General features: G+C 53.4%; 1 protein-coding gene across 7 annotated transcripts; it reads right to left on the bottom strand.

Annotated features, from left to right (window-relative positions):
- Positions 1–144: 144 nt before the first annotated feature.
- BCAN (brevican) lies at positions 145–16,054 on the bottom strand. 7 transcript variants are annotated; one of them, XM_012733383.1, is made up of 17 exons: positions 15,879–16,054; positions 14,445–14,586; positions 13,259–13,437; positions 12,193–12,294; positions 11,217–11,591; positions 10,777–10,951; positions 10,417–10,544; positions 9,655–9,948; positions 7,546–7,779; positions 6,428–7,039; positions 3,267–3,374; positions 2,554–2,712; positions 1,917–1,999; positions 1,424–1,568; positions 959–1,149; positions 534–624; positions 145–439 (listed from the first exon to the last, which is right to left on the bottom strand). In XM_012733383.1, the coding sequence occupies exons 4-17, from the start codon at positions 12,272–12,274 to the stop codon at positions 399–401; spliced, it is 2,718 nt and encodes a 905-aa protein (XP_012588837.1). In that variant the 5' UTR covers positions 12,275–12,294; positions 13,259–13,437; positions 14,445–14,586; positions 15,879–16,054; the 3' UTR covers positions 145–398. The 7 variants fall into 7 exon arrangements, with proteins under 7 accessions (XP_012588837.1, XP_012588840.1, XP_004693709.2 ...); XM_012733386.1 differs by having other exon boundaries at positions 13,259–13,425; XM_004693652.2 differs by lacking the exon at positions 14,445–14,586.
- Between the last annotated feature and the right edge of the window lie 9,696 nt (positions 16,055–25,750).

Here is a 25,750-nt window from a genome sequence, read left to right as displayed (position 1 = left end):
GCTATTCCACGTCAGGCAGGCTGATCGCTGACTCCTGAGGACTTCTCTGACCGTCATGAGCTAATAAAGGCAGGTCTACCTGCCCTCGTGATGCTGGGTGCCACTCATCTCTCTCACAAAGAAGCAGCAGATTTGTTTGGGCTCAAACACAGCTTTATTTCCTGCTGGTTTTACACGAGCTCATCCTACAAACCCATCCCCTTGGGAAACTTACTAAGCAGGCACAGAACTCCCCAGGGGAAGGGCAGAGGCAGGATGGCTGGCCAGAAGAGGGCAGCTGAGGCACTTAGGGACTTACTCAAGGCCTTGAGGGGAAAATCTGATGCCCTGGGTAAGGGTCAGAGGCCAAGGCTGGGCCAGAGCACTCAGGGGCTTCCCAGAAGCCCCTTCAGACACTGTCACCTGAACGCTGGCTCCACCCCTCTCATGGTGTCACTTCCTATGGCGGGAAGAGCACAGTTTCCAGCGGCAGATTAGGGAGAGAAGGCAAGGCTGAGGCTCCCAGCAGTGCTCAAGACCTTGCCCCTAGGCACCTGGAGTGGAGCTGGAAGGAGAGGTCCACGGGGCCTTCCAATGCTTCCCCCGAGGGCCTTCTAGGGCCTTCATCGGGTACCATTCTTGAGCCTGGGGAAGAAAAACACACTCACCCTCCACTCTGGGGTTCTCCTCTTCCCTTTCTTCTCAGTCTGCCCTCTGGTATTCTTGGTTCTTAACTTCCACCTCATCTATTTACTTGGCCTGGCTCAGCCCTTGAAATCCCAGGGTGTAACTGCATGTGCTCAGACAGCAGCTAATACTAAGGGCATCCCACAGCATCCAGCCCACCTCTTTCTTTTTGCCCAAGAGAGGGGCAGCGATGACTCCAAGGTCACACGGCCACAAGTGGCTGGCAGAGTTAGGAGTGGAACCCACAGTTACTACTGGCTATAGCCCCCACCTGCCTCCTCCTGGAACTCACAGGCCTTCGAGGCACACAGGAGATCTGAGGGGGCTCCCAGTGACCATTCTCCTGGCAGCGGATCAGCGGCAGGTTTCGCTGGGCCAGCCCCTCCCGGCACCGGTAACGAAGCACCGTGTCCACCTCATAGCGCAGCCGAGGACGGCCAAACACTTGAGCCAAGGGCAGCTCTGGTGGGGGCCCACAGGACACTGGGGGCAGGGGGAGAAATGATACAGTCAAGAATCTGGAGCTTGGTTCTGGGGTGACTGTTCCCAAAATTTAGATGAGGTGATCAATGGACCATAATCTTATTTACAAAACAAAGCAACAGCAGCAACAACAAAAGACCTCAGGGGTTCACCCAGTTTGTTACCCTCCCATCCCCATGGCCTGGTGGCTTTTCCATTTTCTCTGTGTGGCTCTGTACCATCCCTACACACACATCTCCACCTGATCCCCTACTCCGGCCCTGGTTGCCCTCACCCAGCCCCATCTTGCAGGTGTAGGACAGGTGGTAGTTGCAGGGCACGTCACTCCATTGTCCCTGATCATGCCACACCATCACCACACAGTTCTCTCCGGACAGGAAGTAGCTATCAGGCTGCCCAGGGTTCCAGTTCTCATAGAGCTGGGGGCAGAGAGGGGGGTTGTGAGGACCCCCAGCCTCAGGAGCACTGGGTAGAATGGGCTCAGAGGACCTGAGGGGATTTAGGGGCACAGGTGGGGGGCAGCAGGAGACAGAAGGTTAGGAATATGGGGAGGGAGGGACCCTGGAGAAGAGGACAGAGGAGGCCAGAGCCTTTGGGAAGGAAGGAGGGGGTGAAAGGAAGGGAGGCGGGTCCAGGAGGAAGAGGGGAAAGCATGGGAAAGGGAAGGGGCCAGAACAAGGGGAGAGGGGCATGAGGTCCTTGGGGGTGGAGGACAGAATGCTTGGTGGGAGCAGCAACACGTGGAGGGGGCAGCTGGAGCGCCTCACCAGGGGGACACCATCTGACCACAGGAAATCGCCTTCAATGGTCCTGTCGTTGAGTCCGATCCACTGGTACTCTCGGTAGCGATCTGGGAAGAACCCACAGGGACACGCAGGTGTGCAGTGGGCTCCGCGGCCAGCAGATGGCAGCATCCCCGGTATTGGGCGGTGTGTGGGTGAGCGCGCGCCAAGTCCCTCCTGCAACCCCAAACCTGCGCTTCCCAGCTTTCACCCTCCCTTCAGCCTCTGCACGAGGACAGATGGAAGGCAGGGGCGTGGAGGGAGGGGCTGTGGGGAGAAGGAAAATAGCACCAAGGCCAGAAAAGGAAAACTGGGGGGGGGGTGTAAAATCTTTCAACAAGGTCAGAGTAGGGAAAGCAGAGGGAGGTGAGAGGTGGGACAGGTGGAAGGCGGGCGTGAGCCACCGCCAGGAGAGTCGGGTGCATTTCAGCGGGAGCCTCAGCTCTCCCCTGCCTGAAGCCCCTCTAGTCACCTCTAAAGGTGTGGGGGGGAGAGAGAAGATGGGAAAGTGAGGCGGGGTGAGGTAACACGGAGTCCCTGGGCGAATTAACACAAGCACTCGTTAATGGTGCGAGCGTGTGAGCGCAATGACAAAGTCCCCTGCAGCCCGGCCCCAGCCCACTGTTGATGAAGTCCTGCTCCTCGGGCGTGCTGATGCTGGTCAGGTGCGCGCCATACATCCGGCACTGGGTCTCCGCCTCCTCCCAGCTCCTTCGGGTAGAAAAGTGCTTGTAGCAGGCGCCCTGGAAGGCGTCCCAACCCGGGCTGCAGAAGCGAAGGCCTGGGACACAGAAGGGCGCGTGACTTAGGTCGGAGGAGTCGGGAGCCCGAGCGGCCGGGGACCGGGGAAGGGACGGCCCCGCCCACCACCGCTGACCGAGGGGCGGGGTTAGAGAGGGGACTGGTCGCCGGGGAAGGGCAACCGGGAGCGCGGAGGGTGTCGATGCCACCCATTTCTGAACAGTAGGGGCCAGGGTGAGGGCTGGCGTCCCCGCCCCGAGTCCCTGCCACCCTCCATCCGCAATAGCTGTACCCTCCGCTCCTCCCAGGAGTATGGACGCCAGCCGGTACCCACCACCTATCAAGTGCAGAATCATACTAAGCTCTCCCCTCTCGCGCCACTGGGAGACGCATTCAGGATTCCGCGGTCCAGTTAACCAGCTAAGGGACTAAATGAGGTTCTCTGGGAGGTTACGTGATTTGCCTGAAATGGGGATTCTCTAATGACAAAGCTGAAACCAGTGCCTCTCCTCAGCACTCGGGAACCAGCATGTCATGTCAGGGTGGGGGCTTCAGATCTACCCCTACCTCCGGAAGGTCCCTCAATACACTCACCAACATTGCACAGGTCCCCCCCATAGCCAGGCAAACATAGGCAGCGGACCCCCTCCTCCTCCTCCAAGCATGTCCCACCATTGTGGCAGGGGCTGGGGACACAGTTACCTAAGGGGGAGAGAAGTGAGGTGGGGGGAGAAGGGGAGCACAGTTCTGCAGTCTGAGCCTCTGATCCCCTTGTCCTGGGAGCTGTCATAGCACCTTAATGGTTCTCCCTGACCCTGCCTCCCTGACAGCCCAAACTTGACTGCTGGGTTTCTGCCCACCCCCATCTCCACTCCCTCTCATTGCCCTCCACTCTGGCATAAGCTCAGCCTGGGTTGGTCATTGTCATGGTCACCACTGTGAGCCCAGCTAAACAGGGACTGAGGAAGGAAGGTCCTCAGGACTCAACCCCACTAAGGGGAAGGGACTGGGCTGTCAGTCAAGAGACCTGTACTCTTATGTGGTTCCTGCCTCTGTTGGCACATTGTGAAGGCCACTTTACACTTGGAAGTTTAGCTCCCCACCCCCTAGGTTTTGTGCCAAGTCCCAGTATAGTTTTCTGCCCTCTAGATGGGCTGTAGGGAACTAGAGAGGAGAGTCACCATAGACTCAGGGGGATGTGGTCTGTCCATCATTGCTTCTACAACCTAAAGTGCTCTAGGTGGGAGGTTACCATTCCTCCTGATGTCCATAGGACCCCATATGCCCCAGAGATGGTGCTGCAGAGACTCCCACTATCCTGAAGCATTGCTCAGCCCCCAACATATCCACTCTCATTATCTCTCCTTCCTCCCTATGGCCTAGGTTCCTCCCCTACTTCAGGCCTTCTCTAGTCTCCTCATCTAGAAAACCCTCTGACCCAGCTGGCTCCCTGTCAACCTCCAGGCTATCTACTTAGACTAACACAACCCTCAAAGCTTGCAATCGGTTGTGTGGCTCTAGCTCCATCTGGCTAGGTCATTTGTTTTCTCTGAATGCTCTTTCTCTGGAGCCTGGTTTGGGAAGTGGCTGCTCTTAAATTTGGCTTGACTATGGGAGGGTGATATCAACTTTCCACTCCTTTCTGGTCTGATGACCCAGGAGAAGACAGTGCCATGAACCTGACGCCACAGTTCAGCTCGAGGCTCTCAACTCTGGCAGGGCCCTTCTGACTGTGCCATCTGCCCTCAGGCCCACAATCCTTCACTCTCAACTGAAATCTCTCTGCTTGGTGGGGATCAGAGGAAAGGAGAGGGGAAGAGAAGCTGGACTTGATTTAAGAATTTTGCTGGGGTGACCTAGCTGTTTTGGGTAAAAATGAATCAGCTGTTTTAGCATAAGTCCCCCGGTCCTGTCCACTCCTGCCAATAGCTTCTTCCTAGCTGGTAGTATTATCACTCCTGTGCAAAGGGGGAAGGCAGTTGTTTTTATTTAATCCATTAAGCATTATTTCCCACAGATAGTAGAAATCCTGAACCCCCTTCTTACTCCTCACGCTTTCCTGCTCCTCCTGCTGTTTTCTCCAGTCTGGGGAGACAGAGGCTCTCAAACTCATCCAGTCCATAGGTCCCTCCCCTGGTTCTGGAGAGCAGAAGCTAACTACAAGAGACCAGGTGGAGTGGTCATCTTCTTTCCTCCCTCTCTTTGGAACCAAAGAGGAACTTTTCCTTCCTTTCTGCTGCAATAGCAGATCACAGGAACTTTCCTTCATCTTCCAAGCGAGGGACTAAAACACTGAAGATTATTTAAATGGTGTTCCTCTTCCCACCAAACCCCTCCCCAACTTTCATTGGGCACCCAGGTCATGTAGGACCAAGATTACCAAGACTGGGAAGACCCCAGCTTTCTCTAGTTTCTCCACTGGGAAACTTAACCTTCCTTATGTGGATAGGGCTTCTTTTAGATTCTAAAATCTACCACTTTATTCTCCCTCCCTCCACATCCTTCATCCTTGACTCCCGATTGTGTCTTCTCCAGCATTAGGGATTTTGAGGCCCTTTGGGTCAAGGAGGATGAAACTATTCCCCTAGAGGACCTGGGTAGTCATTAATGTAAAGGTTAGTGGAAGAGGAGGAGGCTGTGATGAGTTAGCTTCTGTCTTCCTGCTGAGAGGGAGGGCTGGGGCACCTGGATGCCAGAGAACATCTCTATGCCAAGAGAGACATTCCCAGTCACTACTTCGTATGTATGATTCTATATGATCAGAATGAACACAGATACACACACACACACACACACTCCAGGCTGTCGAGGCTTCCCCCATCATGAGGTAGGGACTACAAGTCCCAGTGCTCCTGAAGACTGGTGGGCAGTGGGCAGTACCTTCCTTGGGGTAATGTGTAGGGTTAGATTGAGGATCCAGTGGTCAGAAAGGAAAGTGGAGAGAGAGCACAGAAGGAGAGGATGAGGGAATAGCAGGGGACTGTTAGACCACCAGGACTGGAAAGGTGCAGGCTGAAGAGGAAAGAGAGCAAGGGAGAGAGATTAAAGAGCTACCCATGACACAAATCCATGGAATGTAAAGGGCAGCTATGGATGGAGACAGAGGGTGGTAGAGTTTTGGTTATAAAGCAGTTTAATAGAGATTTATTTCCAAGGTTTGTTTTCCATGAAACAGTAAAAAAAAAAAATACTTCACAGAAGTAGTTGATTAAGGCTCTGTGGGAATAAGGGCTCTCTAGGACCCCAGAAGTTGAGGGGTGGGGATGGAATCCCAGACTTTCCCAGTATCGGTGGTAGGTATCTGAAGGGCACACAAGAGAGGGAAGAAGCAGTGGAAGATGGTCCTGGACTCTAAAGGTGTAGTAAGTGACCATGGAGCCCTATTAGCTCATGAGGCCTGGAGGTGCCCTGGTCAGACATGTGAGTCAAGAGGTGGAGAACCCAAGGGCAGAGTAGAGTCACAGGTGGTCAGCAGTAAGCCTAGAGTCACAGAGTGAGAATTTCAGTAACAGTGAGAGGGCCACAGGGTGCCGGTCATGGAATTGGGGCATGTGGGTAAGGAATTAGAGAATTGGAAAGGAAGGTGGGGTATCCAAGATGGGAGATCCACAAGTGGAGGTACGTAGGAGAATGAAGGCAAAGGACAGGAGAGCTTGGGGAATGTGGTTAAAGGACTATAGGTCAGGTCACCCAAAGCTGCAGGGGGAGGAGGAGGAAGAGGACAAAGAGGGTGGTTGAGCCTTGGGCAGAGTTACCTGATGAGGGGGCCATGGCCACTCCACCATGGTTGGCGCTGTCAGTGGGCAGCACTGGCTGGGCCCGCACTGAGGTCCCTGCTGGGACAGTTCTTCCAGAATTCTCTTCGGAGGGGGCCTCCAACTCCCTGGTACCCTCAGGGGCCTGTGTGGCTGGAAGCAGGGAAGAGGCCTCTTCGGAGCTCCCTATCTCCTCACTCTCTCCTTTGGGGACCCCAGACAACTCCGGACCCCCAGTCTCCTCCCCCACCTCTTTTGCCCCAATGGGAGTGGAAGGTGGTGGGGATGCCAGGTTCCCCTTTCTGGGAGTAGGCAGAGTCTCAGTAGGTGGTCCAAAGACCCTCGGAGGCCTGGGAGCTTCTGGTTCTCTATGAGGAGGTTGTGATGCACCAGGCTGTAGGGTTGCCCTTGTTGGTGGAGTTGCCTGAGACAGCAAATCCTCTAAGGTGGGGTGAGGGGTCTCTGGGTCCGGGCTGCTGAGCTCGCTGGGCCAAGCCCATAGGGCCTCCTCTTCCACTTCCTCCTCTTCAGCCTCCTCCTCTTTATCTTCTTCATCCTTGCCTTCCTCTTCTGAAGACCCCATGGGAGGTACAATGGATTGGGTTTCAAATTCTAGGCAGAGTAGAAATGGTTCAGCACCAGGGACAGCACCATCAGAGGTCAGGAAGAAGGGAGGGAAAGGGGAGAAAAGGCCAGCTGGCTAGAATGAGGCCTAAGGGAAAAGGCTGTCTTTGCTCCACACCAGAAGAATTTCAAACTGAGCTGCAATGAGCCAACACCTGAGAAGGCTCTGAGGATTGTCATTAACACAGGAAAACATGATCTCCCTTTTAGTCTGTTAGGAGGTCTATTTTGAGTAGGTAAAGGGGAAGAACCATTAAAAAAAAAAAAAAAAAGGAGGGCCCTCTTTTCAGGAGGTTTTCATCCCAAACCTAGAGATACAGGAGTGGAATTTGTTAGAAAGGCAGATTGGGAGGTGTACGGAAGAGATGTCCTGTGCCACTGAGCTGCTGAGAAAGGACAAGGTAGAGTCACACCAGCCATAATACCAACATCAACCTTGGATTGAGCCTTCTGCCCCCAAGTACTCTCAAAAGAAGACAAGGGATTCAAGTTACCTAGGAGAGTCCTAGGGGCCTCTGCCGGTTCTTCTGGCGTGGAGCTTCCCCCTCCTCCATCCTCCATGATGGGGATGGAGTAGATGGCTCCACGGGACTCGCTCTCCACTGCTTCCTGGGGCAGCTGCAGCTCCTCCAGGGTCTCTGTCACTGTGACAATAGCCTCAAGTCCATCAGAGGCTGGCTCAGAGGCTGGGCTGGAGTCCTCCGGGATGGCAGAGGGCTGGACAGAATCTGTGGCAGGAGGAAAGTGCCAATGGGAGGTCAAATAGGTGGCTCTGCTCTCCCAGGTCAGAGGACTCTGGGTTAGACTCCAGACCTCGAAACTCACTCAGATCTCCCATTCCTCCCCTGTGGAGCACCCCCATACCTGGTGACTCACTTCTCAAGTGGTAATCAAGTACCCACTATTTGTAATGCCAAGTAATGTCCTGGGCACTGAGAATACAGTAGAGAACAAAATAGCTACTTCCTGCCCTCAAGGGAATGTATATTTCAGATACAGATAATAAACACTATTCTAATGTTACCATATAAAGAATAATAAGCAGATAGGATGGAAAAGTACTACTTTAGATAGAGTGAGCAGGAAAGGCTCAGGGAAGAGATACTCCCTGGAGTAAGGGAATGAAGGCAATAGGCAGACAGACTAGTCTCTGGGCTTGGGCTAACGGGCAAAGAGTCCCAATTACCCCAAGACTTAACATGGGAGGGGACAGGTGCCACCAGCCTAGGATAGCTGAAGGCAGAGTGCAGTTTGAATGTGCAAAAGTTCCTACCTGAGCATCTCAGCATTTTGCAGTAAGAGGGCAAAAGCTGAGGCCACCCATCATTCAGGATCTGCTCCCTTCAAATACCCAGAGTTTTAGAATAGATTACCTTGTCTCTAGGGTAGGAACAAGGAGCAGAAAACCAATGAGTGAAGCTGGAATTGGGCTAAGAAAAGCCCTGAGGGCTTGTGCTCAGTCAGACAAGACAGGACAGCATGTCCTGCCCTCCTCACCTGTTCCAGCGAGCCTCACTCCTGCCAGACAAGCAAACCTGTGCCCTGCTGCTTCTTTCCTCCATGTGCTCTTAACCAGCCATGCTCTCCCTTTCTTCCTGATCCAGTCCTCTGTTTAGGCTTTCCCAGAACAGTGCTTGGCACATAACTATAACCAATGCATCCAAGGACTAGCTGTTACCACCCTCACCATCACCGCCCTGCTCCAGTAAGCATTTCCAAGAGGACTTATCTTCCTAGGGCTTTCACTGCCGCATCCTTCCCCAACTCCAAGCCCAAGATGTCTGGAGAGCTGTCCAATGAAAGTAATGGTTTTCTCTATCTGTCCTCATGCTGCAAGCAAGCTAGCTTGTCTTTCCTTAGATTGAGGACTCTCTTAGGAGAAACTGTGCCTTCCTCCCACCGGTTAGGGACCCTCTAAGGGTAAAAGCTGTGTCTTTCCCCCTCATTTCTTCCTCTTGCCCTCATACCAGTACTGTACTGGGGCAAGGCCTGGGACCCCCCATGGCAATGTCTCCCTGATTATTGGTTACCCTTGGCTGGGCCCTGTGCTCCTGGGAGTTCCAGGAACTGCCTCTTCTGCCTCCAATATAAGATGTAGCAGGAGCTATTTCTATACCCAACTATCCTTAAGGATCTGCTGCCTGTGGGGACAGGGGAAGGTTCTCTATCCATTAATATATGGTGGTTAAAAGATTAAGTTAAAGATTCTGGAAACTCCCCTGGGGGTTTTTGAGTACATTTGGTTAGCTGGAGCAGGTCATTCATGGATTCAGAGAATCATGAACTCTGCTCTGCTAATAAGCTGACTAGAAATGGGAACATATTGGGTAGCCCGATATAGGAGAGGCAGCTTTGGAACTGGGGGAGACCAAGCATGGGCTACCATGTGGAGGCAGGTGAGGTAGTGCAGAGTGGAAGGTGACTGAAGCTTCACCGTCCAAGCCAGAAGACATGACCAGAATTAGAAACCTAGTCGACAAGCTGATCATCAACCAAGTCTCCTCAGGCAAGTAGAAAAGAAACTAGTCCAAGCTGGTGCAGGACTGTGTGGTTCCACTCTGCCTCTCTGAGCTCACTCAGCCTCAGTGAGAAGGCCAGCTCACCTCGGAAGCAGTAGACGTTGAAACGGCTGTGCTTGTTGGGAAAGCCAGTCTGGTTGGGGAAGAGGAAGAGAGTCTTGACCCCAGGCAGGCCCCCACCACAACGCTGGCTCGGTGTGACAATAGGGTAGCGCACACTGCCGTCGGCCAGCCAGCCTGGGCTGCAGCGGTCCAGGCCACCATCCCAGGCTGCATACAGCTGGCCTGTGGTGGCAATCTCTGCACCACGCTCCCTGCAGTACGCTCGTGCCTCCTCCAACGTCAGCTTGTCTGGAGGGGCACCCAGGAACAGCTCTCCTGTTCAGGAAGGGGAGACTGGAGTATTAGGAAGTTGGCAGCCGCTTTCACCCTGGCATCCCATAGAAACCTTGGGAAGCTTCTCAAGGCTCAGTCTCTCCATCCATGACATGGAGTTAACCACCCTACTTTATAGGTTCAAAGTCTAGATAAAACCTCTGGATGAATATTATTGCCCAAAGGAAACTGGCTCAATTTCCTCATCTTCAAAGAAGGAAACTGAGGCCCAGAGATGCTAAAAGGTAGGGAGATAAACAGCAGGTACCAGGAGACAAAACTCAAGCTCAGTCTCAGGCTTTGGCCATGGACTTGCCTATATAACAGTATCTGGAGGGAGAGACAGTTTCCTTCTCCATGGCTGTTCCTTTAAACACATGAGGGACTATAAGGTCCAGTATAGGCCCCAGGAGGACCTATGGGCAAGACTAATGAAGGGATTCACTCCCTGGGAACCCCATCCCCAGTCACCATTTAGGTCTTCGGCATAACAGTAGACATCATAGAGGTCATCCGGGTCCACCACTCCATAGTTTCGGACCCCAGGGAAGCCATCCATGTCTCCATAACAGGCCTCTCTTGGGGTCTGGATGGGATACCTAGGGAGGGAGTACAGATACCTTCGCCAGAGAGCTGCCCCGTGCTTGTTCTGAGTCACATTGCCCTTCAATGCGGCCAATTCCCAGCTCCGGAGGCCACACCACCACCACAGGATCCTCACCCTCCCTGGACAACCTCCTGCCCGGTGGCAACAGGCAGCTCTTGGGAGAACCCGAGAGCACAGCTCCTGTGGAGACAACTGGAAGTTCCTGGGCCCCTGTCCCAGCCCACCTCACAGTCTGGTCGGACAGCCAGCCAGCGTCACACTGCTCATAGCCCCCCAGGTAGGCGGCATAAAGCTGCTCTGGGGTGGCGATGCGGGCTCCGATGCGGGCACAAGCCTCCTGGGCCCCCGTGAAGGAGAAAGCATAGCGGGCAGAGCCCTCCCGGTAGAGAAAGACGACCCCTGAGGGCAGAAAGGACACCTGAGGCCTGACCATGCCCTCACTGATCAGCCCTCGCTCTCCTCCTCACACCCTGTGCACAAGGGGTAAAATCTGAGTTGTGCCCCTACAGCCTGAGGAGTTCATTTAGGCTGTAGGCAGAATTCCCTCCCGCTGAAGAGAAAAAGGAGGCAACAGAGGTCTTTTCCAACTCAGCCTGCTCCTTCCCCTGGGGCTGCTTCCCCCTCCTACAGGGGCCTCCTCCCCCCCCAGGCCCTGCCCTCTCACCTTTGACCTTCACCTCCACCGCATCACTGCTGTCGTCTATGCCATGCTGGACCTCGCAGCGGTAGATGCCCGAGTCGTTGGGCCGCAGCTCGCTCAGCACCAGGGAGACGTCCGTGAGGGACGCGGGGTAGGCAGGCAGCGCCACGCGGAAGCGGTAGGCCTCGCTCACCTTGACTCGCAGCCCGCGTGCCACCAGCACCTCGGCCTCCCGGCCTCCGGACAGGAAGGTCCACTTGACCCGGGGAGAGCCCAGCACCGCCCGGCGGCTCGGTGGCGGCCGCAGGTAGTGGACGTGGCACGGGATGGTGAGGGCGCCGCCCAGCACGCCCTGCAGCGGCGCGTCGCCCGCGATGAGCACGCGGAAAGCCCGGTCCTCTGTGGGCGGGCGGGGCGGGCTGGAACTTTGTGTGGAAGTCCGCGGGGGCCCACCCAGGCTTCCCCAGCCCTCGCCTGGATCCCTCCTCCCACCCAGGGATTGTCCAGTCCTGCCCTACAATTCCTTGCCTGGCCCTAGGATTTTCCTGATCTCGGCTCCCCATCCCCAGGAATCTGAGCCCCAGCCCAGAACCCCCTGGCTCACCATCCACTGCCTCTAGGCCCCTCCCCAAAATATGCTGGCCAGTCCCCCTCCTGGGATATCTCAGCAGCCCCCTAGGACTCCCTGGCCCACCCCAGGTTTTCCAGTCTCACCTCTGCTGGAGGCAGGCCTGCTGACAAATTTTCTCAGTCTCTTCCCCTCAAGAGTCACCTTCATCCAGCCTCCCAGCACCCTTCATCCTGTCCTTAGAATTCTCATCCTCCTCTCTAGGGACGGCTTGCACCTCTGACCTGTCCCAGCCCTGTCTGCCACCCCACCAGGGGCTCACAGCTCATCTTTACTTCCAAGGTGTGGTCCTAGCCCTGGCAGAGGTTGGTTATGGTCTACAAGAGACCACTCCACTCTGTCAAGGAGATGACCCTGAGTGGGGTTGCTTACCTGAGCTGTCCCCATCAAGGGCATCAGCTAAGGCCACAGAGATCCTGGCCAGGGCCAGGATTGCCAGCAGGGGCGGGAACATGCCTCAGGCTGATGGGGGGACTTAAGGAGAAAAGATAAGGTTAAACCTCAGGCTAGTCTTCCCCTGGATGCCCACTACACCCATGTGGACTCACCACATATCCTGACACTAGAATCCCACCTCACCATGAGCGCTCATTCTGATCTCACCATCAAGGGAATTCTTCCTCAGAGCCAAGACCTGGGTTCTAGTCAACTGTCTGTGACATAAGGCATGCCCCTTCCCCTCTCTGGTCCTTTATTATCTTACTGGCAAAAGAGCATTATTAGTACTACCACACAGCTTGTGTTGAGGCTGTGTGCTTTGAGAGTCCTTTATATCCTTAAAACCCTGTACAAATGTACAGTGCCAGGCACACATTTGGTGCTCAATAGATGCTCAGAGCATGAATCTGAGGTCCCCTCTCCCCCTTACAATGCCAGATGCTTTCCTGTAAGCCAGAGATTCCCAGCATACCTGCAACCTTCCCTTCCTCTCCCTCCTCCCTGACTACCACTCCTGCCCCGGCCCTCCAGGAGGGCCTCTTAAACTGAACCCATGCAATGCACAACTCTCTGCACTCTCTCCCCAGCCACCCCGTCATTCATTACTTATAAGGAAACTCTTTTCTTTATACCCCAGCACCCCTCCTCCCCCCATACCTCTTGGCTGCCTCCTCTCTTCCTCCTCCCAGCCTTTCCTTTCTGCCTGGCACGAGCTTTCCCACCGGATCTCCTGGCTCAGAAATCCGCTGGGACAAAGCCCCTGTCTCTGCCAGTCTGGCCTACATCCAGCCTCTCCCTTCCCCCACTCCAGCCCTGGGCTGGAGAGTGTGTTAAGGTGGGTGTGTATGTTAGGATAAATGGGAGAGGCCATCCATTAGAAGTTACCTTTGCTATCAAGGGCTTTGAGAACCCAGAATATTTTTCCAAAGACCTCAACACACTTGGACTCTCCCAGTGTAAGGGTGAGGAAGTGACATTGAACAACAAGGGAAAGCCTGACCTGGGTCCCCAGCAAAGCCAAGTCAGGCACCAGGCCAGTGGTGCCCCCAGGCAGGAAGGCTGACAGCGAATGTCCAGCAGCACTCTCAAGGGTGATGCTCAGAAGACCACGGAGATCAAGTCTGTCCTGGCGTTGGCCGTTGGTGCACAGGAGGGATGACTGTCAGACTGCAGACAAGACTGCCAAGAAGTCAGGCTGTTTCCACTGGCTACTCACTTCTGCTTGAGCCCAATGTTCCCCTTCCATCCTTCCCAGCCTCAGGCTCTGCCTTCAAACTCATCCCTCTGTTTTGAGCCAGTACTGACGAGAACCTTTCCAGCTCCTCCCAGCTCCTTCTAGGGTACCTCTCACCACGGGAACTTCCATTTCCTTTTCTGCAACTGGGCATCAATTCCTCAGGGTCAGAGTGTAGGCAGAGTGGCAGGAATCAGTTTCCCAAAGCCTCTCTCTGGCCTTTCAGAGGGAGGAAAATCTTGAAGGGGACAAGTCAGAAGGTGCTGAGACCAGGCCAGGCAAGGGAGCACCTGCAAGGGCTGTCTTTGGGGTTGGAGAAGGACCATTTGCCATAGCAGATGGTGTCTGCCAGGTGCTGGGGAGACTGTTCCAGGCCGGTCTCGAGTCGGAGCCCTTCCTGGTCCCCCTTTGCCTTCTCCGGGCTAGAGCTGGAGCTGTTCACAGAGCTGCTCCAAACTCTGTTATAGCAGCCCAGAGACCCATGTAGTTGGAGTCACTCTGAGACCAACATCCCAGACCACCCTTTCACCTCTGTTTTGAAGCTGGGGGAATGAGAGAAAGCTCGAGGCTGATGCAGACATGGCAGCCCTGGAACATGGAGGGGACCCTTTCTTACCTCTGGGAAAGGAAGTCACTGGCTAGAGGAGGCCAAGCCCAGAGAGCGCCCGCCGTGCTCACAGCCAGAGAGCTGGTCCTCCTCGCCCCCCTTCCAGTTGCATAAGCTTGTTCCTCATCCCTTCCTGGTATAGCTAAGAGTGCTGAGAAAACGTCAGCATCTCCTCACCTGGTACCTGACTCAGAACCGCGGGGCCTAGGCCTTGTCCTTCTTCATCCCACACGCCTGCCCTTCTCCATTCTATCTCCTCATCTCCAGAGCAGGAGCAGGGCACTCTGCCCCGTCTCTATCCCCAAGAGCTCAGCAGTCATCCTGTCCCTGCCCTTAATGCCATACCAGCTCTTGCTCTGGCTCTCTTGCTCCAGCTTCTAGATTTCTGTCCTTTTCTTGAGTTTCTGGAGCTCTTCAGGAAACTTCTCGTTACATCATTATAATTGCCTGACCATGGACATCTGTCTCTCGTATGGGCTGTGGAGACCTAATCCACAGAGAATCAAGACCAGGCTGTGGTGTGTGTGTGTGTGTGTGTGTGTGTGCACGCGCGCGTGCCCGTAAGTGTTCTCCCCCTCAGAACACACCATATCTGTGCTGTGAATGTCACAGCAGGGAGCCCAAGCTCTGCCCCACAGGAACTGAGCTCCAGGCTCAGCAGGGTCAGCAATTCTTGGGGGGGAGGGGGCTGGGGAAAACAGAGCTTCGGTCACAGCAGGAAGGAAGCTCTCAGTCATCCCTTAATGGCTGTGTGGGGTGTGCCATGAACCTATATAATATAAGCAAGGCCTGCAGGAATAATTGTAACATTTGTATAAATAGTCCTATTTGTTGGAAGTACAGCTGTCACCAGCAGGGCTGTTGCAGCCCCTCCTGAAGCGCGGATTATTCTTTTATCCATGGCAAAGTTAGGCGGGACAACACTGGCACTGGCAAGACCGTGGGTGATCTGTGGGTAACCATGTTCTTTGATCTCACTGGTATTTGCTGGAATCTCACCGACGTGGGTAATCATGGTGCTCATCAAATTAATGGCAAATCTCTCTTTAGAGCCAAGTGAGCAGAACTATTCACATCAGAGGAACCATTCACATATGCAGGTACTTGGGAAGAGGGGGTTCCCAGCCCACAAGTAATGCTTGGAATTCTCTGCTTACCAGTTACTGACCGTTCACCTAAGTCAGAACTCTCACTAAATATGTGTTGTCATTAAGCTGCTGAGGAACCCCGGTTCAGGGAGGCCAGCTAACTTGCCCAAGGTCACACACCACGAGTAAATGGCAGAGTTGGGATTCTAGCTCCAGTCCCAGCCGGGACCACCCTCTACCGCGCCTCCTATCGGCTGCCCTGCGGGGAACCGGGAGGTGTCCCCAGAAGAAAGGCGGCTCACGCGGCTCCTCCTGCGGTGCAGTGTGCACCAGACCCGCAGGCGGCCTCGGACCACCGCCCCCAGCCCAGGACAAGGCTGGAAATCTCCGCCGCAGCTCTGGGGCTGGGAGTGTGCCGCGGGGAGCAGAGAGGACCGAGAGGGGCGTTCCCATTACCGTGGACTCGGGGCCGCTGGGCAAAATGCAAGCGGCGCCAGCCGCAGTACTGAGCAGCAGAGCTGGCCTCTTGCCAGGGCTGTCGGCGCCCCGGGCTGGCGGGCAGCGTACCTGGCCGAGGTGTCAGAGCCCGGGACTGGGGCGCACCGGAGCCTCAGAGGCCAGGGCCGAGGGGCTGGGGCAGCATTCCTTCCCTTCTCTCCCTCCCAGGTCCAGGCGTCCGCACCGCACTCACCTACCGGCAGGAGGCTGCGTACCGGCTTCGGGTGAGACGCTGCGAACTTTGCCGCCTCTTCCGGGGGCTCCTCCGGGTCCACGGCTCGGTCCTGCAGCGGCCACCGAGACTGCGGCGGGGACTGCGCGGGCGCAAGGAGAGGCCCAGCCCGTAGGACGCTCAGAAGAGGGCGCCGGGCCGCCGGGCACCGCACAAAACCCCCTTTCTTTCCCCCGCCCCCACCCCTCTCTTCCCTGGGCAGCCCCCGCCTCGGGTCGCGAACGCGGGGGGCTAGAGAAGGTCACGGGACCCGCTCCCTGTTCTGCGTCGATTCCCGGCGGCGGCAGCAGCGAGAGCAAGGACGAGCGAAGTAGGACATCGTTCTGGAAATGAGAAGCCGTGGACTTGGTGTAAAGAGGGGGGGCAGAAGAGGCGGGGAGGGAGCTCTCGCGGAGCTAGAGGGTGATACTGCAGCCGGAGGGATGGAAGTTAGACAGCCAGAAGGACTTTCTGTTGGTCAAGGAGGGAGGGGGAGGGACTCAGATGGTAGCAAAGAGGACATAGGGGAAGGAGACACCTCACGCACGTGGGGGAGGAAAGCCTTTTCTGGAGGCAGAATGAGGTGCCAACCACCCTGGCCACCTCCGTGGAGGAAGGTTTTGCTTCTGTTGGTTCTCCCACTGCTGCAGAGGGGGAGTTGACTTTGCCGCTGGAGGAATGGAGGTTAGATAGCAGATTCTGGGTTAAGCAAAGCAAGTCGGGAACTCTCTAGACAAGGTGGGGGTAGGCTGCACTGGGAACGGGCCTGCAAACCAATGGGCAAAAGCAGGCGTTGCTGGGAGCTCAGAGGACCCACCGGCCAAGGCTGGCGCTGTTGAATGTGCAGCCTGGTGCCAAGGGGGCAGGCTTGAGTGCTACCCAGTCGCTGGAGACCCCTCAGCATTCAGAATACCAATGATACCCCGCCCCAGTGCCAGGGCCTCCACTCCCCCTGCTTTCCCAGGCTCTCCCTCCCCTCCCCCCCATCTCCCTCCTGGCACCCCAGGCAAAGCCTCTGGCACAAGCTGTGGCAGAGCAGCCAGATGCCTGGATTCTCTCCCTTGGATACTTGTGGTGGTGCCAAAGACAGCTTGTCAGGGGCTTTGACCCCCATAATCTCCACAAGTGACCCTCAGTTTCCTAAGTGAAGGGAGTGCCTGCATAGGTCCCTGGCCTTCCATCAGAGCACCTCAAATCCCTCCTGTGAGATGTCTGACTGCCCACTACTGGGTGCCCTGACTGGCTGCCCCTCACCACTACCTAGCCTTGCACTCCCAGTTCTGTGGACAGACTTTAAGAAGTTCCTACAGACTTTAACAAGTTCACATAACTCCTCCCCAAATCCTTCAGGATCGAATGGTAAGGTTCTGGCCCCTCTCCAGAGACCTGTCTACTGTAGAGATGGGTGGCAGTGATGAGGACCTTTATTTAACGAGAGATGGAGGGGAGCAGAACAAAGTGCTTGATTGAGTAGGGAGGAAGGGACCCAGTTTACTCCTTTCATTAAATAAACATTAACTGAACATCCACTATGGACCAGGCATGTGGAGAGCAGGGGATGTGGGCAGCAGCGGGTAGGCCTCAGACCTCCCTCCCCACCCCCCTCACCAGCCCAGAGAGTCCTCTCCCACGACAGTCAGCATGGCTGTGTGCATCCTGTTGCCCCCACAAGAGTTCTGCTCCACATGGACCCTAGCCAGGAGAAACCAGGCCACCAAGCAGCTGAAATTTAATCCCAGTAACTCCCATGTAACCACAGCTCCTGCTTCAAGGAAACCTGGCTGTGACCTGACTGGGGGAGACAGGGAATGACCTTCCCCATCACCTTCCCTCATGACTCAGTGTGGGCACACATTCTGGAACTGTGAAAGAGTCTGACCTTGGCCAAGTCCAGCTGCACCTGGGGCTGGACAAGGGCTGGTATCAGACAGTCTGTTCCGAGAGGCAGAGCCCTGGTGGGAACCAGACCTGGCGAGAGAACAGGCAGCTGCTGCTGGGAGGTCCTGGTGAGAGCCAAGACATTGTCATTTGAGGTGGCAAAACCTTGGGAAGGTCTTAGATTCTCTGGAACAGTCTCTGCTTCTTCAAAATAAGCTGAATAATATTTGTCCAGCACTGTACTTGTGCTGGAGTGGGGAAGTGCTGGCCCACAGAGTAGGCTCAGCAAAATCTGGTTCCTTTCCTTTGCTAGTCAACACACACACACACACACACACACACGCACACACACGCATGCTCACACTCACTCCCCAGGTCTCTAAGTGGGAGGTCAGTGGGCCACTCCTCCATGAGTGAGTCAGAGGGATCTCTATTTGAGGGAGGAGAATTTCCCTTAAGATTTCTAAGGGGTTAGAAAGCTCATACTGAAGTTTCACCTATGCTTTGAACTAGCTGCTTAGGGATTTTGTTTTCTTGCATCATCACCCAAGACTGAGACCCAGCCCCACAGTTTCTGTTCACGTGCTGAAAAGAGGTAAAATCTGAGACCTTGCCTCTTGGTCTCAGAGAAGGATTCTCAGGAACTAGCAGGAAGCAAGCTGGATCAATGAAGCAGGAAGAAAGAAAGATTTCAAATAGAACTTCTGCCAGTATGTTCTGGACATGTTAACTGAGACCCAAAGAGGTGAAGTGACTGTCTTGGGTCACACACATGAAACCGACTCACCATAACAGAAAACCAAGTCTGCTGACTTACAGACCAGGGTTCTAGCAGGTGGAGGAGTGGGGGGCAATGGTGTTGGAGGTATGTTGGGGGGCTCCCAATGGTCTCTCATGGGAAAAAAATAGGGGAGGTGGTAAGAAAAGAGAGAAGGAAGCACTCTCCCACTTTCCCTCCTTCCACGTGCGGTCCAGCTGGCTGGCCTCCCAGCCTCCTGGGCCCTGGGGAGGTTTCCAGTCTCTGTGGATGGAAACAATCAATCTCCTGCCTGCCCCACCCCCACATCTCCATCCAGCCAAAGCTGAGGCCATGACCCAAGTTGGGAAAACAGAATCTCCCCTCCAAGTTCTTGCATCCTAAGTTCCCCTTAACTACACTATTAGCCTGGGACCTCTGCACTGTATTCACAACCCCAGTGGCTACAAGGAAAGCCTGTCCTTCCTGCTGTCCACTCTCCCAGACTTGGGGGTGGGGGTCCGGGCAGCTTAGCAACTCTGCAAGGCCCTGCAGTCACACAGCACCTGGTCCTGTGCCGTGAGGACGTGGGAGTGGGGCTGGAGGAGGGGATGGATGGGCCCTGAATGCGGGCACAGCTGTGTCCAGAGAATGGGGGCTTTGATAGCTTTTGAAAGGGGCCAGGAAGCACGGGACCCCAGCCCAGGCAGGGAGAGGCCAGGCTGGGTGTAGCTCTGAGGGCTCCTGCAGCTGACCGAGGGTGGGGGTGGGAAGGGCAGAGGCTGGTGAGGAGACAGGGGGAGGGGGGTCTCCTGAATAGCACTGGGAGAGAGTCCCCCACCCTGCATGAGCTGGACCACTGCCCTCCTGAACTCAGTGAGGCACCCTTTGAGGGATGCAAGCTTCTGAGTTTAGAGGAGACCCCAGGCAGTTCCATAATGCGCAGCTGAAGGAACTGGAGCCTGCGTACATCCAAATCAACTTCTTGAGAAAATCTGCAGGTGCCTTGTTTGCCTCCTGATGGGGAGAGTCACACTTCTCTGAGATGCTGGGGCAGGTACCAACCTCTCCAGGCATTAGCGTCTTCACCTGTAAGATGGTAACAACACTTTGTTTTATGGTTTGTTTTTTAAAAGATTTATTTATTTATACATATAAGAATTGGGGTGTCTGTGGGCTGGAGGTATGGGGGGTGAGAGGATTCACCAGGGACAGAGTGGGGAGCAGAATAGGCAGATCTACTGAAATACACTGCTGAGGGGAGCAGTGGCTGGGACAGGAGAGGTCGGCAGTGCCATGTGGTCACCTCCCTGGCCTGGGATGTGAATAGCTTCATATTGCTATGCGCTAACCCCTTGTGCCACCAGGGAGGCCCTTGTTTTATGGTTTTGATGTTGGAATCACATCATTATTTTCTATAATTCAAACAGAAAATTAAATTGGAAAAGTTAGACTAATTTTAAATTAAAAGTAAGAAAAATGATACAATGGATACAAAAGGAAAAAAAATGTTAAAAGATTTATTTATTTATGCACACAGAACTGAGGTACAGGCCAGAGGTGCAGGGATGGTGAGAGGATTCCCCAGAAACAGAGTGGGGAGCAGAACAGGCAGATCAAGGAAGTACACTGCTGAGAGGAGCAGCGGGTGGGTCGGGAGAGGTCTGCCACGCCATGTGGTCACCTCCGGTGTGGGGATCGAACTCGCACTGAAGTGGCTTTAGCTTCTTAGTGCTGTGCTTTAACCCACTGTGCCACCCGGGAGGGCCCACAAAAGGAAATTTTTTATGTGGCTTTGTCCCTAGTTCCATATACAACTAGGTGTACTTGTTTACATTTGTTTTAGGTTTTTAGGGATTGTGTCACTAGTAGTAGTATTAGAAAAGGAAAGTTAAATAAAAACTTATCTTTCATAAATGTGTGTGTGTGTATGTGTGTGTGTTTATCTTCTGTCTACTGAAAAGGCTAGAAGCAGTGACAAGTGAGCACCCTTGTGTCTAGACTTTGATTTCTAAATAAATGGATACTTGAAAATAAGGAACTTATGAGACTCAAGTGTTTGACAGTGGTGAATGGTACTAGGGTTTTGGTGTGGGTATGGTGTGAAGGTATTCTCCTGAGACTTAAATAGTTCTGTGTCCCAATGATAAATCAATTTTAAAAAAAGAAAAATGCAAAGAGGTAGAACAACTTAATATTCAGTCATTGGCATACGGAATCTGATCCCTCATCCATAATTGTTGTACATGTCAAAAAACAAAAATAACATCATGGTCATCTTTGGACACTGACAGGGTGACAGCTCCTGATTTTGGAAATCAAGAGGGTAGAGCAGGCCCCCTCAGGCCCCCTCAGCATTTACATGGACAAGTCAAAGACTGCTGGCTGCCCAGGGATTTTCCTAACCTCAGAGGTGGGCTTGGAAGTGCCCTTGACTCAGCCCGCAACCAGTGACAGTGGGGTGACGGCTGAGTCTGGTTCCTCCTCTCAGGGGACACCAGGAGGCAAGTTCTCCCCAGTCTCCCAGAGCTCATGGCAGCTTTCAGTGCCAGCTGCCTACAGCCATAACCTTTCAGATTATTTGGATTATTTACTCAATTATTTATTGATTCTTTCTTTTCCCTGTTTCACTTTCCTAGTCAGATCTGGGAATTTTCGGAACCACCAACTCATGAGCACACATAAGTGACAAGCCAGCATTCCAACTGGTGCATTTGTGAGCACGTGTCACTGAGTGTTCAGAAGGCTCAAGTAAGCTCCAGGAGCGGGAAACACTGCCCAGCTACCTTTGTTGTTCCTGGGCCTGTCGCCCCTCACCCTATAACCCTGTGGGCTTCAGGAAGGAAATGTCTGACTTGGCTTCTGCACAGCTCACTTTGATGTATTGGTGTGAACTAAGCCTGGACCACTGCACCACCCAGGGGTGACCCTGGAAGACAGTGATGACTGGAGGCTCCAAGTAGTACTCTGTCCACCTGCTGTTCAGTGAAGGAGATGATGAGGGGTTATATACAGTGATTCCTGAATAGTAGCAAATGGTCTGCTGGGTTGGTTGGGGCAGGGAAAACATAAGACCAGAAGGTTGGAGATAAGGAAGTCAGGGGAAAGGTACATAGGCAGACTTAGAGGAGTAGGCATTTGTCTTAGGCAATTCTTTTTTGTTTGTTTTAAAGATTTATTTATTTATGCATACAAGAATTGGGGTACAAGACAGAGGTGTGTGTAGGGGAGAGGATTCACCAGAGACAGAGTAAGGAGCAGATCAAGTGGATCTACTGCAATACACTGCTGAGGGGAGCAATGGGTGGAACAGGCGAGATCCGCCATGCCATGTGGGTCAGCGCCCCGGCTGGGGGTAGAATTCATGCTGCAGTGGCTGCCGTAGCTTCATAGTGCTCTTAGGGCAATTCTTGTAAAGAACAGTCACTGCAGGTGCCTCTCTGGTGACACAGGGGTTAAAATCTTAGCATACAAAGCTATCACCAGCTACTGCTGTATGAGTTCAATCCCAGCCAGGGAGGTGAGCCACATGGCATGGCAGATCTCGCCTGTTCCTTGGCAGAACTCTCCTGTCTCACCCGCTGCTCCCCTCAGCAGTGTACTTTGTCAATCTGCCTCTTCTGCTTCCCACTCTATTGCTGGTGAATCCTTATCCCCTGCACCTCTGGCCTACACCCCAGCTCTATGTGCATAAATAAACAGATCTTTAAAGAACCCTCACTGCAGCGGAGTGGAGCAGCCGGGGACAGAGGCCTCCAATGGACAAGAGCCAGCCCTGTCCTCAGCTATGCCAGGGCTGGCACAGAGGGTCCGTGAATGGAGTAGTTGTGGTGGTGGACAGGGAGACGACACAAGGTCCCCCAGCACAGTCTCTTTCACCAGGACTGGTCCAGCTATTGCTGCAGCCAAAGGTTTGGCCCATCATCAGCAGAGACAGATGCTGACTCTCAACATGGCACAGTCCCTGGAGAAGAGCAGCTGGATGGCATGCTGATTACAATGTCTTTCTCACTCTGGAGGGGGCAATACCCATTACTGAAGTCAGTGCATACTCTAGGTAGGCATTTGCCTGCCCCACCTGTGTGCCTGGACAAGCACCAATATCCGAGGACACAGAAGAAATGATTTACCCTCATGAGATTCCACATGGAACCACCTCTAACCAGGGGATGCACTTGACATGATGCAAACAAGACAATGGATACTTGCTTGACCACAGGGCCCTGGGCACTACCACAGACCACCTCACCTCAGTTCTGCCAGCCTGGTAGTTCCATTAGTTTGGCCTTTTTATAGAATGTTCACAACCAGCCCGGGGAAAACATCCCTGGGGTACTGGCCTTCAAAAACTGTATATCTTTTGAGCCAACGCTCATTTGATAGTGTTATATTCCATAAAGCTAGAAGTCACGGGAGCCAGGTATGGAAGTAACAATACAGGCCTCCCCATCAGTCTCACTGGTCCACTTGGGGAGTTTGTGATTCCTGTCCCTAAGCATTTAGGCTTTGCAGGGTTAGAGCTCCTAGGGTGGGGATGCATCTAGCTGGGGTCCCATTAAGGGGCCCACTAAGCCTGAAACTACTGCAGCCAGGGCCTCGTTTTGAGCACCTCATGGCCAAAGAAAAGAATTATAGTGGCAAAGACACTTATCTCAGTGACCCCACATCCATATGAACAGTTACAGTGCTTGGGCCTGTCAAAGTTAGGGTATCAACTAGCTGAGGCTTTGTGGGATGAAGTTCTGGGCTTTCCATGGAGAAAGATGACAGCAGACAGAATAACGGCAGAGAACGGGTCTGTGCAGCACTTCCCACAGCCTGGGGCCAACTACAGCAAAAGTCCTGAGGGTTTACTCACCAGCCCTCTTATTAAGCTTTCTAAAGAACTAGAAATTGTAATTGATCAACAGCTTGAAGAGCTGTTGTGCTTCACATGGGGTCCAGACACCTGAGCATCGCTGAGGAGGCCTGTGACTACAACCTGCTTTCTTCAGCATTCACCCCTACAAGGGGACCTCTGTCATCCTCCATGGCTCTGCCTGAGGGCTGTCTGTCCAGTGGTGGGAGGTCAGGACTAGCCGGGTAGGCTGGAGGGCTAGTGTTCCCGGAAGCAGCCCTCAGCCTTCAGCAGAGCGGGCCTCAGTGCCGCTCCTCTGAGTCAGCCTCTGTACTGTCTTAGAGACTTGCCCCGTGTGCCTGAGCCCCTGGAGCTCCACCTGCGGTTACACACCTCTCACTGACTCTTCCCTTTCCTGTCTTGCTTCTCTCCTCTAGTGGTGCCTTTTAGCTGACCTCTCAAATGCATTACTGTTCCCAATTTCTTTTTCCACAGAAGAACTGGGGTACAGGCCAGAGGTGAGGGGGGTGAGAGGATTCACCAAAGACAGAGTGGAGAACAGAACAGCAGATCTACTGAAATACACTGCCGAGGGGAGCTGTTGGCGAGACAGGAGAGGTCTGCTGCACCGTGTGGGTCAGCTCCCCGGCCAGCATCAAACTCAGGCCATAGCAGTGATAGTGCTAAGACTTAACCTCTAGGCCACCACAAATTCTTGACTCAGCAACCACATTTAGGAAACCCCATTTTCTTGGTCTATTTGAGCTGCTGTAACAAGTTACCACAACTTAGACAATGGTCATTTATTTCTCACAAAACCAGTGTCTGGTGAGGACCTATCTACCTGTTACTTTACCGTGCTGTCTTCTCACATGTTCTCAGTGGTGGCGAGCAGAGAACTCAGGGAACCTCTTCCCCATCTCTTCTTATAGGGCACTAATTCCATTAGGAATGACCTCTTATGACCTGGTTACCTTCCAAAGATCAGCTCCAAAACCATGGAGATTAGAGTTTATCATAATATGACGTTCATAGCACCTACTTGAGACAACTAAAAAAGAATAAAATATTAAACTTGCTTTTCCTAAATCAGCTATCAGTCAATTTAACAGTATATCTGGTGAGGGAAATATTTCTTTATAGATGACTCATAAATAATAAAAGGAGGAGTGCCCTCCCTGGCAGTACAGCGGGTTTAAGCACAGCACTATGAAGCTATCGCAGCTACTGCAGCACGAGTTCAATCCCTGGCAGCGGGTGAACCCACATGGTGCAGCAGACCTCTCCTGACTTGCCCACTGCTCCCCTCAGCAGTATATTTTAGTACATCTGCCTGATCTGCTCCCCACTCTGGTGAATTCTCTCACCCCCTACACTTCTGGCCTGTACCCCAGTTCTGTATGCATAAATAAATAACTCTTTAAAAAAATAGGTCTCTCCCTGGTGGTGCAACTGGTCAAAGCATCTCATTATGAAGCTTTCCAAAGCCACTGCAACATGAGTTTGAGCCTCGGCCCTGGAGCTGACCCACATGGCACAGCAGACCTCTCCTGACCCACTTACTGCTCCCCCCAGCAGTGTACTTCGTCAATCTGCCTGTTCTGCTCCCCACTCTGTCTCTGGTGAATCCTCTCACCGCCCCTGCACCTCCGGCCTATACTCCAGCTCTACAAGCATACATAAATAAATCTTTTTAAAAATACCTTAAAAAATAATAATATAGGGCCCTCCCTGGTTGCGCAGCGGGTTAAAGCACAGCACTGAGAAGCTAAAGCCACTTCCGCATGAGTTCAATTCCTGCCTGCCCCGGAGGAGATCCACATAGCACGGCAGACCTCTCCTGACCCGCCCGCTGCTCCCCTCAGCAGTGTACTTCGTCTATCTGCCTGTTCTGCTCCCCACTCTGTCCCTGGTGAATCCTCTCACCCTCCGCATCTCTGGCCTGTACCCCAGTTCTGTATGAATAAATAAATAAATCTTCAGAAAAAAAATAATTATAGAGGAAGGTGACAAAATAATAATAAAAAAAAAAACTCCCGTGTACTCCTCTTTATGTAACAGTTCTAGATGATGACCATTAATAGCCATTAGGTGAACACTGATGGCTGTAGTCCAGTGAATGGTGACCTAAAACATTCATGTCCACATACCAATCCCCGAAATCAAATGAATGTTGGCTTTTGTAGGAAAATAGTCTCTGCAGATATAATTCACTCCACAAATTCATTCCCTAACTTCATAAGGATATTGAGATGAGATGGTCCTAGATTCTCCTGGTAGGATAAACCCAATGACAAGCGTCCTCATGACAGTCAGAACAACCAAGTAAAATTTGGCATGGAGAGTCTCCCTGGTGGTGCAGGGGTTAAAGTATTAGCTCTATCAAGCTATCAATAGCCACTA

The sequence above is a fragment of the Condylura cristata genome, unplaced genomic scaffold, assembly GCF_000260355.1.
Source record: "Condylura cristata isolate star-nosed mole 26May11 unplaced genomic scaffold, ConCri1.0 scaffold00040, whole genome shotgun sequence".
NCBI lineage: Eukaryota > Metazoa > Chordata > Mammalia > Eulipotyphla > Talpidae > Condylura > Condylura cristata.
This window is presented reverse-complemented; position numbering and strand designations above follow the sequence as displayed.

Coding starts and splice junctions, on each gene's coding strand:
- BCAN (XM_012733383.1), bottom strand. CDS start 12,274: ATGTTCCCGCCCCTGCTGGCAATCCTGGCCCTGGCCAGGATCTCTGTG. Junction 9,949..10,416: donor TTATGCCGAAGACCTAAATG/GTGACTGGGGAT, acceptor CTTCCTGAACAG/GAGAGCTGTTCCTGGGTGCC. Junction 3,375..6,427: donor GGCCATGGCCCCCTCATCAG/GTAACTCTGCCC, acceptor TCTCCCCCTTAG/GTAACTGTGTCCCCAGCCCC.